Here is a 16,465-nt window from a genome sequence, read left to right as displayed (position 1 = left end):
CTGTTCTGAATACCTGCCATTGTGCGGAAAAGAATCGGCAAAGGCACAATGGGATAAGAAGGCCGGAGCATCTTCGCTTTGATTTTTCCCTTTAGTTTGCGTTCCCGTTACAAGTTACATGCTTAAAAATCTCTTCTTGTTATTTCGGAGAGGGCTTCTTAAAAAAAAAAAATGTGCTTCGTATCAGAAAGGCTTTGCGGGACTCATCACGAACTGTCAGTCACCTGTTTAGCCATTCATTGGAAAACAAGATCCGTTCATTTTGACAGAGCTGTCTATTTTGCAAACTCCTATTGATATTTATTCACAACACGGGCCATTGCATTGGTACTAATGGGTGCTCCTAGCAATAGAAAAGCTGAGTTAAAAAGACCAGCTAGACAACCAGCACTGCCAGCACACACACTTCTGGGCTGGGATAGATCCCTATGCTATGATGACATAAATGATCTTGGTACCCTGCAGAGAAACATTAGTTTTCCTGACCTCTTATATTTTTAAAAAGTATGCTGATTTGAAAAGAGAGAACTCCAGATCCCAGCCTATGTTGATGTGAAAAGCACCTGCAAAGCTTCACATTAAATACCAACTGAACTGATGGCTTTTTTATTATTTTAACAATCAAAGTTGTGTTTCCCATAATTAGCTTACATAGATGTTTTTTGCCTCTGATGTTTTTGTGATGTTTCCCATGGAGCAAAAGTGCTGAAAATCACATTTCTTCGGACGTTTTGCCTATTAATTTTATTTGTTAGTCAGAACGATTCTACCCTGCGTTATAAACAACAGTCCAAAATCCAGAGACTTGGAAGATGAGCATACAGGTAATACCTCTTGCACATCAGAAAAGAAGGGGGGAGAGTACCCGGAAGAACGTGCTGGCTGAATTTGAAAATAAAAATGAGGGAATGTAGAGGAGGACAGGATATAGTCCTTGAGCTGAAGATATCTTTCCAAGGAGACCATCTGGCATAAATCCAGCGGGGCCACACTCATTAGGGATTGAGACGATCAATTAGAAAAAGGATTTTTAAACTTAAAAATTGCATGGCAAACGCACAATTTTGGCAGGGGGCTTCCTAACTGAATCATCAGAAGAATTGTTTGGCACAAGATCTGGTATTAAACAAACATGTTGAGGCAACAAACTCCCTTTCTCTCAGCACCATTAGAGAAGAATTCCTCTTTGTCTGCGTTTCCTGGTCACTCTGGGAAAATGTCAGTGTGTAACAAGTTTGGAGCAGAGTTAAACCCTTTCGGTTTGTCCTGGAAATGTGTCCCTGTCTTGGAGAGCAGCACACATGTTGCGCTGTATCTGTGTATCTGCTTGGAGATGCAGGTGTCATTAATGAGCGCAAGATTTTGCATTGAAGGGGAATCAAAGAGCATTAATATCTGCTCTTGCTCTGTGTACGTACACACCATGAATTTCAATGCGATTTAAACAGCTTGTTTGTTCATTTGGTTCATTTTTGGAGGCAGCATTTGGGAAGAAAACCTTTGGCTGTGCTCTGACTTCAGTCTGACGGACTGTATCGTCCGTGAACGGTGATTAGCCGGCTGCTTTTGCCAGGTGGCAAAGGTCAGAAGTGGGCCGAGTTTTTGCAAAGCTCTCGTGAGCTGCAGCAGTATTTCACAGGCTGCTGTTGTTGAATAATTAATGATTGCATGTCAGCACTGTTGTTGTGTATTTAAAGCGGGCCTGTCTCCTGCAGGGGCATCATCCTGGGTCGTACACCCGGTACCACTTGCACTGAAACTCCTGGAGAACAGGGAGAAAGCGGAGCGCGTTGACTCAACTCCGCCGTGATTGACGCAGCCCCAAAAAGCGTGTTCTGTACTTTATGAGCATAATGCAATTTTCTCACTCGCTGCAGCTCATAATCACTCTTGTGGACAGTGAAATTACTGTATACGCCCACAGAATTAGATTTATTGCACCGCCCTCCCCCCTTACGAATGTGCTGATTGCATTTCCGTTGGGGGGAAGTGGGGAGGCCAGCCACTCTCGCACCCTCCGCTCCCCTGGTTCGACACCAAACAAGACTTGTAGTTAAGTGGTTAATTGTGGGCAAAACTATAAATCCTCCTTGGTGCCCGGTAGCAGCCTTGTTGGCTGCAAAGAGTCCCGGAATTAAGCCACAGAGCCTGTGCCGTCCTGCCTGGAGGAACGCACGTGTTGGCAGAAACAGGAGGGTCTCTCTGGGTTGGATGTGCCTGGGGCGAGCGACTTGTCTTGCTGCTCCATGTTCTGTGCATGGAGGAGCGCTCTGCCCCAGGCAGCAGCTGAGGGGCCTTTCATAAGCGCCCAGTCCATTTGCGAGACAGCATTTTAAATGCATATGTATCTTTGTCGGGGAGCCGGCAGCGTCTGTCCCGTTGGGTGCCCCTAGCAGCTCGTGTGGTTTAAGGTGAACTCAATAGTCAAGTGTGATTCCTAAGCAATGGCAGGCCTACAGCTGGGGAGGTGCTGTGGGAATCGTTTGAGATGAAAGGAGCTATATAAACGTAAAGCATTAATTAAGGGCAGCCGTTTCAAAATAGATAATTAGAACAAGAATATCAAGTTGCCCTTGGGATAGTTTGTTTTGCATACAGCCCTGTTGAAAAGTAGCCAATTTAGGGATGGAGAGTGACAGCCAACTGGTACAGGCTGTGCTAAGCAGCAGGGTAGGCAGGGGAATTCATAGCCCAAAGTTTCAGGACAAACTCCAGACTCGGGGAGAGCTGCGCGGGATCCTGAACGTACGTACACGAGCAAGCAGGGACATGCTGGGATAAAGAAACCCAGTCCTGTTCCCTAAATTGACAAGGTGTTATGATAAAGGAGAGGATATAGATTTTATAGACTACTGCAAGACATCGGGCTTAGTCTTGTGTGACACTTTGATTGATTAGTTGGCAATGTGCATTATCAGTAAAACATATGTTAATTTGATTGAGAAATGAAGAACTGGTAGATCCCTAATTAGTCAATGGGGAATCATCACAAATGGGGCATGTCTAGAGGTGGGGGCCGGAATACGCAGTTTGGTGCTGTCCCAAAGTTGCTCAATATCCTTCACGAATCAAGTCAAAGTGAACCTGAAATCACTGCCGATTTAAAATTTGCGGCTAACCCGAAGGATTGGCAGAACGGTACGTGAGGACAGGATAGGGAAGTCCTAGAGAGTGGTCTGAGTCTAGGTAAGTGTTTTAATTGCATACAGCCAAGTGCAGATTTCAACACATTGGAACAATGAATAGGTGGGACTGTTCCCTAGCAAAGGATCCTCGGCGTCCGAGGAAACCAGCAACTCGGCCTGAGTTCCCAGTGCCTGAAAGGGGCGAGGGCATGCTTGAATGGACAGGTGTGAGCAGGATGATGAGTCTACCTCTGGAAACAGCTACTGGGTTGGTGCTGGGACCTTTGTGTAAATCTTCTGCTCGTACTTCTAAAAGGATGTTCAAAGCAGAGTAAAGCCACAGAAGGTCCACAGATACAGTTTGGGATGAAAGTGGCTCAGGAGGAGAACCTTGGATCCGAGTGTCTTTTTTTGTTCTCTCCAAAGGGGAAAAAAATCTGGGGACCAAAAGGGCTTTTTGACAGTGACTAAGAGAGGGGTGAGAGTCCTTGTCACAAGACCCCTTCCAATCAAGGCAAGTGTTGTTTCTGCAAGGGGCCTACTAATGCATACGCTGGGCTGCACTGGTTGGCTTACTGGGTTGCATTGGTAGGTGTGTTGCCAGTAGGTCAAAGGCAGTGATTTTCCCTCTGTTCAGCACTGGGGAGGCCATTTCTTGAGTCCCGTGTCCAGTTTTGGGCTCCCCATGACGGAAGGGATGTGGACAAATTGGAGGGAGTTCAGCGGAGGGCAACAAAAATGACGGGGGGGCTGGGCTACATGACTGGTGAGGAGAGGCTGAGGGAGCTGGGATGATTTAGTCTGCGGAAGGGAAGACCGAGGGGGATTGAATAGCAGCCTTCACCTCCCTGCAGGGGGGCTGCAGAGGACGGAGCTGGACTGATCTCAGTGGGGGCAGATGGCAGGACAAGGAGCAATGGGCTCAAGCTGCAGCAAGGGAAGTTGAGGTTGGATATTAGGAAAAACTCTCCCTAGGAGGGTGGTGAAGCACCGGACCAGGTTACCCAGAGAGGTGGTGCAGTCTCCATCCTTGCAGGTTTTCAAAACCCAGCTAGACAAAGCCTTGGCTGGGATGATGTAGCTGGGGCTGGTCCTGCTTGGAGCAGGGGTTGGACTAGATGTGCTCTCCTGAGGTCCCTTCAACCCTCATTTTCTATGATAATCAAACACAGACCGTTGAACTCAGTAAAATGAAACCTGTTTGGCTTCTGATGCAGTGGAGGTCAGCCTAGATGATGTAGCAGTCACTCCTGCCCTTAAAGACTACAAATAGATATTAACTTTTTAAAGTATCTTCTGGCAGAGAGGCTCTGGAAGTGGTGTGATAGGTGACGTAGGCCCTTTGGAAAGGGGAAGCGTTTGGGTTAGTTTTATAAAAAAAAAACAGGTGTTGGCAAGACAGGAAACGGCATGGTTCTGTGTAATGGCACAGAGAACTGGGGCCAGGCTTAGGGCTCGACTGTCATGCTGGTCAGCATCACAAGCATTACAGACTGCATGGGGGTATGTGGCCAGGCAGGCCAGCCACGACCGTGCAGGAACATCCTCATTGCCTTGGATGCTGCAGGCTTGGCATTGACCTCCAGCGATAGGCAGCGTGCCCTGTGCAGCCAAGAGGTGACGACCGATGCTTGGGTCCTCTTGGTACGCTTTGAGATTGAAGATGGATATTGGCACCTGCAGCCCAGGAACGCAGGCCGAGACCAAGCCAAGCGCGCCCCAGTGCCAGTGAGGAAGAGCTCCCGAGAGTGACGGCATTATAGCTTCATCACGATGATCTCACTGGAGGAATCCTCAGCTTTTTGGTTGCTCATGAAACTAAAAACCTAGGTTCGGAGGCTGGGGGGGGAGACGGATCTTGTGATTTTTCGCCTCCTGACTCAGGTCATGCAGTGTCACGCCGGGTCCGGCACATGTAAACTGTAATCGGTCAACAAGGGGAAAGAGCAAGCTTCAGCCTCACCTCTTTTAAAAGCAGCTTTTTTTCTACTTTTTCTGGCACAAAATGTGCATTTTTTTTAAAAGAAATCTCATAAAATCCAAAATGGTTTTGTAATAAGTTTTTCAAATTGGTTGCTGCTGCTGTGTGACCTTTAGACGGCTGGTATTTAACCTTGTATATTGCTTTAGCTTTTGAATTAATTTAGCTTAATAAAGGGGCCTTATTAAATTAGTGGACCGTTCTTAAAAAAAAAAAAAAAAAAAAAACACCCGCTAGGAATAAGTGTATTAGGAAGTAGCTTCAGATTGCTAGATCTAATTGACTATCAATGGCGTAATACCGTGGTCAAGATGCATAGAATTGCTTTGTTTTTATGTAGAAATCTTATCATATAATGACATAAAGAGGCTCCCAGTTTTGATCTCGGGGTGGTTAGATGGCACCGAGTAGCAAAAGTCTGTTTGCTGTTGGCCTTGTGCCTTACCGTGCTATCTGCGGTATGCAGGAACTGCCCCAGGGCTAGTTCCACAGGTCTTGTTAATTAAGCGATTCTTGAAATGTGGCCATTTTAAATAAAATATTGAATAACCAATAAATCGTTGTGGCAGAAGTTCAAAGCTTCTCTAACAATTGAATCAACCTCAAGCTGCTTCTTAAAACGTCTAGGAGCTCCCCCAGTTGAGCTTGGTCTCCCCAGTGCTGAGCATTGAGCAAACCCATGAGCCAAAGTTCTCACCGACCACCCTAAAATATCTCTCCCTAGGGAGAAAAAGAAAGAAAATCCTTACCTCAAGGAGGGAGCATACTCACTTTAAGAGTAAATTGCTGCATTACAGCCTTATTAAAATGTCAGGCCTTCTGAGTATCCAGTTGGCCTTTCAGTCCCATCCTAACTTTGAAATACTTTCTAATTTCATAAAGGCCTTCCATAATCATCAGTTTTTCGGAAATCCAACTTAGTGGGACGTTCCACTGTGATATTTCTGCCGGAAAGGTTCCTTCCCCAGGCGTGTATTTATGTTGTGTTAATAAAGCCTGGAGCACCAGCTCTTGGAGAGGCAGGCAAAGGTTTTATACTAAGTACGTAATTTCTGGGAGGACAATGCATAACAGAAAAGTAGAACAGGAATAAGTTGGCTTTGTTTTTGTTAATGAAGAGTACATGGGGGAGAGTCCCGCTTTACATAATTTTGAAGTCAAACAATCGATAGCATATACTTCATCCCTGAGATGGCAGATCTCTTCAGTGTTCCCATTGATTTGCATATATAATTGGCAGATGGTAAACAACTCGTTAGAAACACTAAAAAATGATCTAATGACAACCAAAGTGGTGCAGCAAAAAAGCAGACGGCAGCACAATTTGTTTTGTGTGCAACTTGCTTGGTAGCGGGTGTTGGCCAGGCATCCTTCATGCTCACGCGCATGTGTGTGTATCCAGCATAGCGGGGTTGTGACATCTGACTGTGGTTCCTCTGTATTGCCACAAAACGAGACTAATAAGCAGCTAGCGCAAAGAAAAAACAATTTTTGACTGGGGACAGATTTAGCTTGACCACGGTAGGAAAAATATAAGCCTGACAGAAGCAACTCTTGGCTTGCTTGCAGCATTGGACGTAGTTTAACTCTTTCCCCTGCACCGAAGCATTGCTAAGCTTTCCAAGCTGCTAGGGCTCTGAAGGACTACTTGGGTTGCAAAGCGGCGCGCAGGATGTTGAGTTGCATAGTCCAGTATTGCTTTTGCCTTTCCTCGGTCTGTTTTGCATGTTCGTACCACAACGCATTGCAAAGCTAGATTGCCACTCTCAGACTTGGACCTTATTTCCCCTTCCCATGTAAGGGGAATCTGTACCAACGAGTATCTAACTCAGAATAGATGCCTGTTCCTATCCACACTGGGATGGCTCTAGTGTTAAGAGGCAGAGATGAGCCAGATCCTAACATACTCCTGGTTAGCACACAATCATAGACAGTGAGGGTTAAATGGACCTCAGGAGGTCACACGTAGTCCAGCCCCCTGCTCCAAGCAGCACCAGCCCCAACTGCATCATCCCAGCCAAGGCTTTGTCTAGCCAGGTCTTCAAAACCTCCAAGGATGGAGAGTCCACCGCCTCTCTGGGTAACCTGTCCCAGTGCTTCGCCACCATCCTGGTGAGAAAATTCTTCCTAATAGCCAACCTCAACGTCCCTTGCTGCAGCTTGAGCCCATTGCTCCTTCATCATGTGCCCCCACTGAGACCAGCCCAGCTCCATCCTCTTTGCACCCCCCTCCCCCTGGGAGGTGAAGGCTGCTATTCAATCCCCCTCGGTCTTTTCATCTCCAGATTCAGTCAGCCCATTTCCCTCAGCCTCTCCTCACCAGTCATGTCCCCCAGTGCCATTTTCACTGCCATCCGCTGGACACCCTCCACCTTCTTCACATCCTTTCTGCAGTGGGGGCCCAAAACCGCACACAGGATCGACTGTCCTGGTTGTTCAGCATTGGCTGACTTTTCTCAGGTCGTATCTGGAACGCTTGCAAGAGTTACTCTTAGATATTTCTTTTGCAGCTCGCAAGCATTAAACCATATTGCTGGGAAGGTCAGCTGGTGTTTTCAAGCATGTTAAGTTTTATATTTTCCAGTATAGAGTGATTTTGTGTCTTTAAAAAGTTACAATTGTGCATCGTGACCTGGTAAACCAGCATATGGATGCCATTTTTTTTAAACCCTGGCGTCATGCCTTGTGGTTTCATAGCTGCTAGCGGGATCAGTGATTGGGATTCGTTTATTAAATGCATTTGTGGTGTAGCTATCCCAGGAGAGGATTTACTGGTGTAGTTTATTCCATTGCTGAAAATTATGAGGGTTTACATTGGTTAAGCCCAGTCATGGATTTTTTTTATCTCCATTATTCCATAGGAAGCATGTTAATGAGTTAAACACTGTTAATAAAACGCAACAAGCCAATAGTTTCAGCAGTAGTGACTCTCGAAGGAAATAAAACCATCTAAAGTGTTTCGACCTTTATGCATACTGATTTTTTTTTTCCCCTGCCTTCCCCTATTTCTTCCAGTTGAGTAAGTTTCTAAAAAATATATATGGCTTAATGGCATTTGTAGCTTTGGATTGATTTTTTTTTTGTGCTGATAACATTTTAGCTACAGTTGAAATTGTGTTTTTAATCTGTATTTTGGTAGTTGAAGGCAATGCATTTCTTATTAATTGTGGACTCCAGCCTTTTTCCTACAGGGCCTTTCTAAAGGATTTCTGAGCTGCCTCCCTCGATATAAACTCTTTAATCCCCTGTGTTTGTTTTAGGATTTACAAGAGTTTCGTTTGGACTAGCTAAAACCCTGCCTTGTTCAAACAAAGGCAGCGGCATTTGATTTCTCTCTGTCTTCCCTAACAGAAGTGCTTCCAGTAGAGCCCAACATATATTAATATGCAGTGGCACAAACTATTGTCATACAGTAATATATGATACATGATAAAATGTATCAATTCTGAGCACCACAAATATCTCTGGTTTCACCTCAGCATGAAGGCAAATGAGTTCCCTTTAGCTTGAGTGAGTTCGGAGATAAACTTCACTGTTACAAAATGCATTTCCCAGGAAGCGTTGGGGCTGCGCTCGGAGTAGGAATCTCTTATCTATGTGTGTTACACATTTTGGTGTTATTAGTCCATTTAATTTGAGAAAATCTGGGTTTACTTACCGAGTAGATGAATGGGATGGTGGGGGAAAGGGAAGAAGCGGCACTTAGGGGTGTCGATGCATCTGATTCTGTTTAACAAGATCATTTATTAAACATCCCTTTTTTTTTTCTTTTTTTTTTTGGTCACGCAGATAAGCCTGAAGTGCGGGTTTCAAAGAATTACCCGGTGCAAGGCCTAACAAGAGAAGGGGAGCCCCTCGAACTATCCTGTTCCGTTTTTGGAAAACCACAGTAAGTTCAGGTCTCCCCGGGTCCTCCAGCCCTGCTCGTGTCAGGGTGCAAAAGAAGGGGCACATGCATGCCTTAGCTTCTTGCTGTAGAAATAGCCTGCCTGAGACTGCAGACAAAGTAGGTAAGCCGTAAAAACATGGAGGGATGAAAGGGAAATGCTTTGCGGATCTGGAGATCAGCCCAACTATGACACCTCGACCTGGAACTTGTATCACATATCACTTTGAGTAGAAAAGCGTTCAAAATAGTCTTCTTTTATCACACGACTCTTCCTGCTTTTATTTTTGGGAGGGGTTTGCAGGGTAGACACGGTTGGGATTTTTTTTTCCTTTGGGATCCTTTGATGCAATTTAATATATCATACAACAGGACAAATTCAGAGATTGTCAGGGGCTGGAAGGGACCTTATAGATCATCGGGTCCAGTCCCCCTGCACTAGGCAGGAGAAGACAACGGGTGTCAAGTGACCCCAGCGAGGTGACCGTCCAGTCTCCTATTGAAGATTTCCAGGGTAGGCGACTGCACCACCCTTGGAGGGAGCTTACTCCACAGTCTGGACACCCTGACTATGAATTCAGATAGCAAAGTTTAAATTTTCTCCTGTATTTTTCTTGCTGTTGATTTTAATTTAAGTCCTGTAACCCTAGCCTCTTTTCAATAACGACTCTTCTGTTTTGGTCAAATATTTGTTCTCCCACCCTAATTAGCCTCTCAACCTATCATTTATGATAAGCCCTGCCCCTCACCTCCTTGTTTTCTTCAGGTTCAGTACATCCCTCCGCACTCCCTACAGCCTGGCTACAGCTTGGTAACGTGTCCAGAACTGAACCGGCTTTTCCAGCTGTGGTCTTAGAGCCATCTAGTTGGAGGGTTTTACGCTTTTGCGCAATGCCAGGAAGTATAGGCAGCTGAGTACTGTGATGGCCTTTTTGCTGCCATTTTGCATTGTAAATTCACATCTAATATCCTGCCACACCACAAATCTTATACCCAGAGCTCAGCTGTCTTAGGGACGGACACTCTTGCTCCGCTCTGCATCCCAGGATTTCCAAGTGCTGGGAACCGCTGAGTCTTCCAGAAGTGAAGTGAGGTAGGCAGGAAGCAGCGCGCCCTTTTCCCGGATGGGATACTGGAGCAGGCAGCCCAAGGAAGTCTAGACACATGGTAGGGTTAGGTAGGAGTGGAAGTCAGGACTGGTCAGAAATGCAAAACTTCTGCTTGTCGAAAACCTTCAAGATTCTGCTAATGTTTTGTTTTGCCTCAGGATGAAAGTAAGCTTTGAAGTGGGCATTTGCTGACGGGGACAAACCAGGTTTTGTCCAAAAATTCCCACTAGTGCTATTATCAGGCCAACCTCTAGCCTAGTCCATATTTCCTCCTGGGTACAGAGTAAGGATGTGGCTGCCTGACGGGGATGTGTTCAAGCAAAAGTTGCATTCAAATCCTTACCTTTCTCCAAGACTTCGCTTATGGTTTAGCCAAAGAAATCCCAGACTTTCCTTCAACTCCATTTTTTGCTTGCTTGAGGGGGTGGTTCATTTTTGGGGGTTTTGTGAGTTGGGCTTGCTTTTGTTTGGTGAGGTTAAAGGGCAGTTGCAGCATAGGCTACAAGACTCATCTCTCTCCCTAAAGGCAAAACCAACTACAAAAAAAAAAAAGCTCCAGGCCTCCCTGCTTTCATTAAAAGCCCATATTTGAGTAAGTTGCATGCCTCTCTGTTTTATTTCTAGAGGGAAACAAGGATGCTGTCGAACAGGGGGGCAGTAGCTGCATATATTCTTACTTATCTCATTAGTGTTTATATCTACACTCATGCTCTTTCTCTAGTCATGTTGGCATGGCTGTAGGCAGAAACTTGTTACTCTGCAGATCTCAATCCTTCTAGACTGCTTGTATATTTATTTCAAGATACTGCATGCAGCTAAAAAGGCATTGGGAACTTGCAGTTAAATATTCTGGTTTTCTGAAGTCATTTTAGTAGGTAGTGGCAGCAAAATTGATGGCTTTTAAAATAGGGGAATGCAGATTTGCTTTTAGATGCCATTTTAAAGATGTTCATGTTTAAAGGTTTTTAAAATCCTGCACTTGGACCGTCTGGTGGTCAGGCAGCGCGCTATATCACTGGCCCTGGATGAGGCCCGTGTGCCTCATCCCTCCCCTTTTGCATCAGAAGTGTTTACAGCCCCATTTCTGTTCAGAGTATTTTTAGACAATATTCTGGTGCTCTCTGAGGGGTGGATTATTTGCAAGGGGGTTGTGTGGGAATACTTTCTTAAAGTTTCCATGACAGTAGCGTTCTGTAGTTGTCTAAGAGGCATCATGTATTTTTTACGTGGTGTGCTGCAGAACGTTTTCTCAATTCCAGATTTTGATTTGGGCCTCTCTCTCAAAAAACAAACAAACCAAAAAAAAAAAAAGGTGAAGGAAAGTCTGTCAGCAAACCTTATTGCCATTTTGAGACTTAGAGAAACGACAGTTCCCTCCTCTGGCTCTGTAGTACCCGACTAATGCTGTTCCCTGAGCTATGCAAACCTGACGTTCACTTGAGTGCCATTAGCAGCGGGATGTGACCATGGGCCGCCAAAGGGAGAAGGACTAATTCCCTCTGCCCTTTTTTGGAGTTTCGAACTTGCTGAAATTTAGCAGTTCCCTTAATGTGGTTCACCTGCCTGAGCAAGTGGTGTCCAATAGCTCAGAGCTGCTCTGCCTATCAGGACAGCCTCTAGCGTAAGCTTCAAGTTGGGTTTGGGTTCCCGCCTGCTTAATTACATCCTTATCTATTAATGAGCTTTTCCCTGCTTGTGTGGAACTGTTTCAAAGCTACAACAAAAAAGTGACACCCTGAGTATATTGTCCAATTGTAGATTAACTCCAGCGGCGTGTGGATCAGGACTAAGCAGAAGAAGAACCTTGTCTTATTTCTTTCTCGTGTCTCTTGATTAGGTCTTCTGCCTGTCACGTAATGTTTGCATGTGCGTGAAATGCTGAGAAGACCGGCTTGTCTGTAAGAATTAGTAATACAACTGTTTCTCCCCTTCCTCCCTAGGCCTACGGACATGAGATGGTTAAGAGTAGATGATGAGATGCCTCAACACGTTGTACTGTCTGGTACAAACCTTCTCATTAGTAACCTAAACAAAACAGATAATGGTACATACCGCTGTGAGGCTTCAAACGTGGTGGGGAAATCATATGAGGATTACATGCTGTTTGTATACGGTACGTGAGAAAAACCATCTTTCTACTAGACTCATTTGCACATAATTGCTACATACCACTCTCTAAAAGCTTTTGAAAAAGTAAACATTTTGCTTGATGCAGGAACTTCTGATAGCATCCAACACATCCTCTCATTATGTTATGGGGGCTGGGCAACCATTTCTTCCTTTCCCCTGCGCTAACCTCAGCTGCAGAAACCCCTCACTCCTAAGTCCAGTAAGTGGCTTGCTCTGGAGCTGTCGTGGTGGGCTTGCCATGGACGTCCTGTCCGATGCGGTGTTCGGAGTGGGTCAGTACAGGGGGCCAAAGGGGGGGACTCTTGAATTGTCCATCCTGACCGTCCCGAATGTTGTAAAACGTGTCCCCAGCTCATACAACCCACTTTGCAGGCTCTTCAGCAGTGGCACAGGTTTGTTTTTCCAATCTGCTTTTAGCAAGTTAAATTACTGAAGAATCAGTGGCCATATCCAGACAATTACAAACCAGTAAATAAACTGGAGGAATGAGATGTCTTAAACCTATCTATTGCTGCCAACAGATACTAAAACATCTCTCAGCATCTTTTTAGAGTGCTATTAAGTACCTACTTTAATTCTTCAGTTCCTCTGCATTATTTTGCCATCAGTTTAAGCCTTGTTGTGCTCTTGTATTGAAGGTCTTGCATATAATGAAGATTCAGTAGACATTTGAAGAGTGATCCCCTGGTCTAATTATGAACAATTCCCTTGGGCTACGTGTGTAAAACTAGTCCATTAGAGAGACTTCTGATGCATGGGGTTGTTTGTTTTTTTCCCTAGGATGTATAAATGCCGCCACCCCAGTCAATGCAGGTGAAGCGAGCATGTTCTTTGGGGAGCTCAGTGGGATAGCGAGTGGCTGTCAAGCCAAAGGCTTCTAAAGCCCTTGAGTTCTTGCAGTTATTATAGGAGTGTCATTCGTGTGACCAATGCAGTGTAGGCTGGGGTTTTCGTTTTTAAACGACAGCGACTTACTCTGGCTTGCAGTTCAGTCCACATAATGTCCACCTGGAGCTGTACACCTCCAAAGCCCTTGTGCCTGCACAGATCTAGCTGCTTGCATACCTATCTTCTGCCTTGCATACACAGATGCCACCTTCTGTGCACAGCGTTTAAGCCTTTTGGAAACACTTACCTAAAGATGAACTTAAATCCCAGAGGTTTAGCATTCAGCTGAACATGAACGCCAGATGTTCCTTATATTTTTCCTAGGCTGATAGCACAAAATGGCTTCAACTTTTTGAGGCAAAAATTAATTTTCAGAGAGAGAAATCCATGCTTCAAAGGAATTATTATCCTGTCTGCCTAGTAGGGTAAAGAGGCATTCCTACTGGTGCTTATTTAAAGAAGAGACTAATGACCTTGCAGCTCTAAACCTTCCACAGCAAAAGACGACATGGCACACCTACCTCATCAGCACGTTTAACACTGAGCGTGTGCTTTCCAGATGCTATTAATCCTAAACTTAATAACCAAGGAGTTCATAAGAGACTAAAACTCTGAAAACTGCTACTACAACAAAACAGCAATAAAATTATTTCCCTGCTCTTTGCATGGCTGTAGATACTCCATTTTTTCCCCTAAATGAGAATTTTAAACAAAACCTTGCTGACACCAAAAGAATTGGTCTTGCTTCGGTTCCTAGAGGAGATATCTGGGGAAACTAATATCCTGAACGGCTCCAGTAGGAATTTCCAGCCATTTCGGCAGAGGCAGGTGATTCGTGGAGCCCCAGAGACCGAACTCCCTTCTGAACCCCGCGTGGTTGGAGGAGTGGAGCTCTTAGAGCTTGCGGTGGCTCATGCGAAGCAGAATGGGCGATAGCATGCTGTTTGGAGGAGAACTTCGGTCCCCAGTGCTGCACCTCATTGGCTACTAAATGCCCCCCAAATGACTGTGATTTAAATTTACTTTTAAACGAAATCCTGTTTTTCAAGGGGTTTTTAACCTGTGAACCTGTGTATATGACAGAGGCGCATAGGGACATGTCTGGTCTGCCAGTGATCCACTGTCAACCAGCGGCTGTAAAACCCATCTTGTCAAGTTTAGCAAAAATTAGGGACAGCTGAATAGCACTATGCCCATACAGAGAAGGAGTTCAGAGCCGCTGGCCTCACAAGTTGGAGGGCTCGCGGCTATCTTCTGTAGCACCTCTGTGCAGATCCAGCACAAGGCAGTGTCAAGGAATATTATGAGTATCGATTTGTGCCCTGAAGGGAATGTCTCTGCCCAGGTCCTAGTAGAAGGCATTCGTCCCATGACCTGTCAACACATTCAGCCCCTTTTCTCAGTAGAAAAAAAACTAAAGCAAACAATAAAGCTGACCTCTAGTAATGGTCTCTGCAAGGTTAGTGGGAAAGCCTTCTGTATGGAGGAAAATTTACCCTACTGCTTGCCCCTCTACCTGCTCTGTTGATGAGGAGGACCTGTTCTCCAGGGCTGTCAGCACAGTGCTGTCCATCAACGTCAAGTTCACTTTAAAACGGGGACCAATAAAGCAATTAGCCTGTCAAATCAGTCTGTGTCTTAACAAGTCCCTTACTACTTCTGTGATGCAGTGGTGTGTAGTGGCTAGAAGAGCTGCGATGGTTTGACATGCCAGCTCTACTCCACCTCCTTGAGACGAGCTTCCTTATCAGTTAATACACATGTATTTAACTAGCGTTAAGTCTAAGAGCTTTCCAACAGTAAGACTCTGGATGGTAATTGCTGCTGATCTGCCCCAATGCGACTTTCTCCAGTGCCCACTCGGTAGAGGGTTGCCTACTTACATATGAGATAATGCAAACTGGAAATATCCATTTTTATTTAAGAATCAATATCTCACTGCTGCTGCCACTGAGAGTGACCAGGACCATATCCTAGAAATCTTCAGCCTGATTAACACAAGAGAATAGATAGGCGTCTCTCCTCATCGGTAGGGCTGAATCTGTCGGATAGCAGCTTTCCCTAGTGGAGCCAGTGCCACAAGTTCAGTGCATCAGCATCCATCTGCATGGCGAGGTTTCCAGTGCTTTTGTTGCATCTGTTTTGACCACCAGTAACCAGACATTGATGCAGCAGCCTATCAGCCTAGCCCTAGTTAGGAGATTAATAATAATAATAAAAAAAACCCTCTAACAAAGATATGGACTCAGATATTTCTGCTGCAGGAGAAGAACAAAATGTTTAAAGACATTCTTCATAAATGATCATTTTCTTTCAGCTGACTTCACAATGAAGCGAACTCCAAGGTAATGTTTCTTAACTTTCAGGAAGTTGTACTGAACACAATAAAGGTGCAGCATATAATTAAAGTTCAGATGTATTAATCAGAGAATCTGAGAGCTCACTTGGAGATAAAAGAGTAGCAGATGTGTCAGTGATGAAAAGTTGACATGCTTTAGATAAAATTTAAAATCAAAGGCCTACGAACCGTTTCATGCTCTATTATTGCAGAATGATTTCTTAGTTCAAAGTCTTGCTGACTACTTAACACATTCAGTTTGATCATTTGGGCATTGAGATATATATACGCACACGCACACACATATATATTTTTTCTTTTACATCTTTTCACATCACCCCCATCCCACTTTTTTTTATAAGGAGGTGGACCTCTATACACTGTAAATATTTGATACTGTATAGAGTGGGTACTGTTTGTTTGGCTCCAGCAGGTCAAGTGCCTTCTATAAATAGCTGTCGGTTATAAAGAGAGGAAAGCTCTCCAGCTTTCTATTTTTTTCTCATTAAGGATGCACTATTAACAAAAGCAAGCATACTAAAACATTTATAAGTCACAAAGATATTGACTCACTTTTAAAATAAATTCAGCAAAATCTTGCATGCCTTGCACTTGATGTTTGTAGCGACATTCTCATTTCTTTGTATTTATTATTCGCTTAAAAGTAGTTTTTAACATCCTGCTGACATGTATCGATGGAGGAAGAATAATGACGTTAACAGTTCTGGGAGAAGGGAGTAAAATGCACTTATCTGCTGCTGATGTTCGTTGTTAAGTACAGCGGGAGCCCCGCTCGTGCACATGCTTCCCCAGCTGAATTTCCACATATAAATGTAGAACAACAACAAAGCCCCATCGTGCCTTTCTTCGTATGTAGTAAACTGTTCTTGTCACGGAAAGTTTGCAGTTTGTTTTTCTTATGGCTCTCCCATTCCATCTCTCTATCTCCCATTGACTAATTTATGCTGGTTTTATTTTGTAACACTTACAGATGATAAAAAGAGAGAG

General features: G+C 44.6%; 1 protein-coding gene across 5 annotated transcripts in view; it reads left to right on the top strand.

Moving 5' to 3' along the window:
- CADM1 (cell adhesion molecule 1) overlaps window positions 1-16,465 on the top strand; it is a 264,050-nt gene that overhangs the window by 210,240 nt on the left and 37,345 nt on the right. For all 5 annotated transcript variants that reach the window (XM_090028087.1, XM_090028086.1, XM_090028085.1 and 2 more), the window contains exons 6-7: window positions 8,896-8,995; window positions 12,042-12,214. In XM_090028087.1, coding sequence (XP_089884213.1) covers window positions 8,896-8,995; window positions 12,042-12,214 — 273 coding nt within the window. The remainder of the gene's footprint in view (window positions 1-8,895; window positions 8,996-12,041; window positions 12,215-16,465) is intronic.

The sequence above is a fragment of the Crocodylus siamensis genome, chromosome 14, assembly GCF_052110815.1.
Source record: "Crocodylus siamensis isolate JL-2025a chromosome 14, ASM5211081v1, whole genome shotgun sequence".
Classification (NCBI taxonomy): Eukaryota; Metazoa; Chordata; order Crocodylia; family Crocodylidae; genus Crocodylus; species Crocodylus siamensis.
The sequence above is the reverse complement of the archived record's forward strand: the minus strand, read 5'-3'. Positions and strand labels throughout refer to the sequence as shown.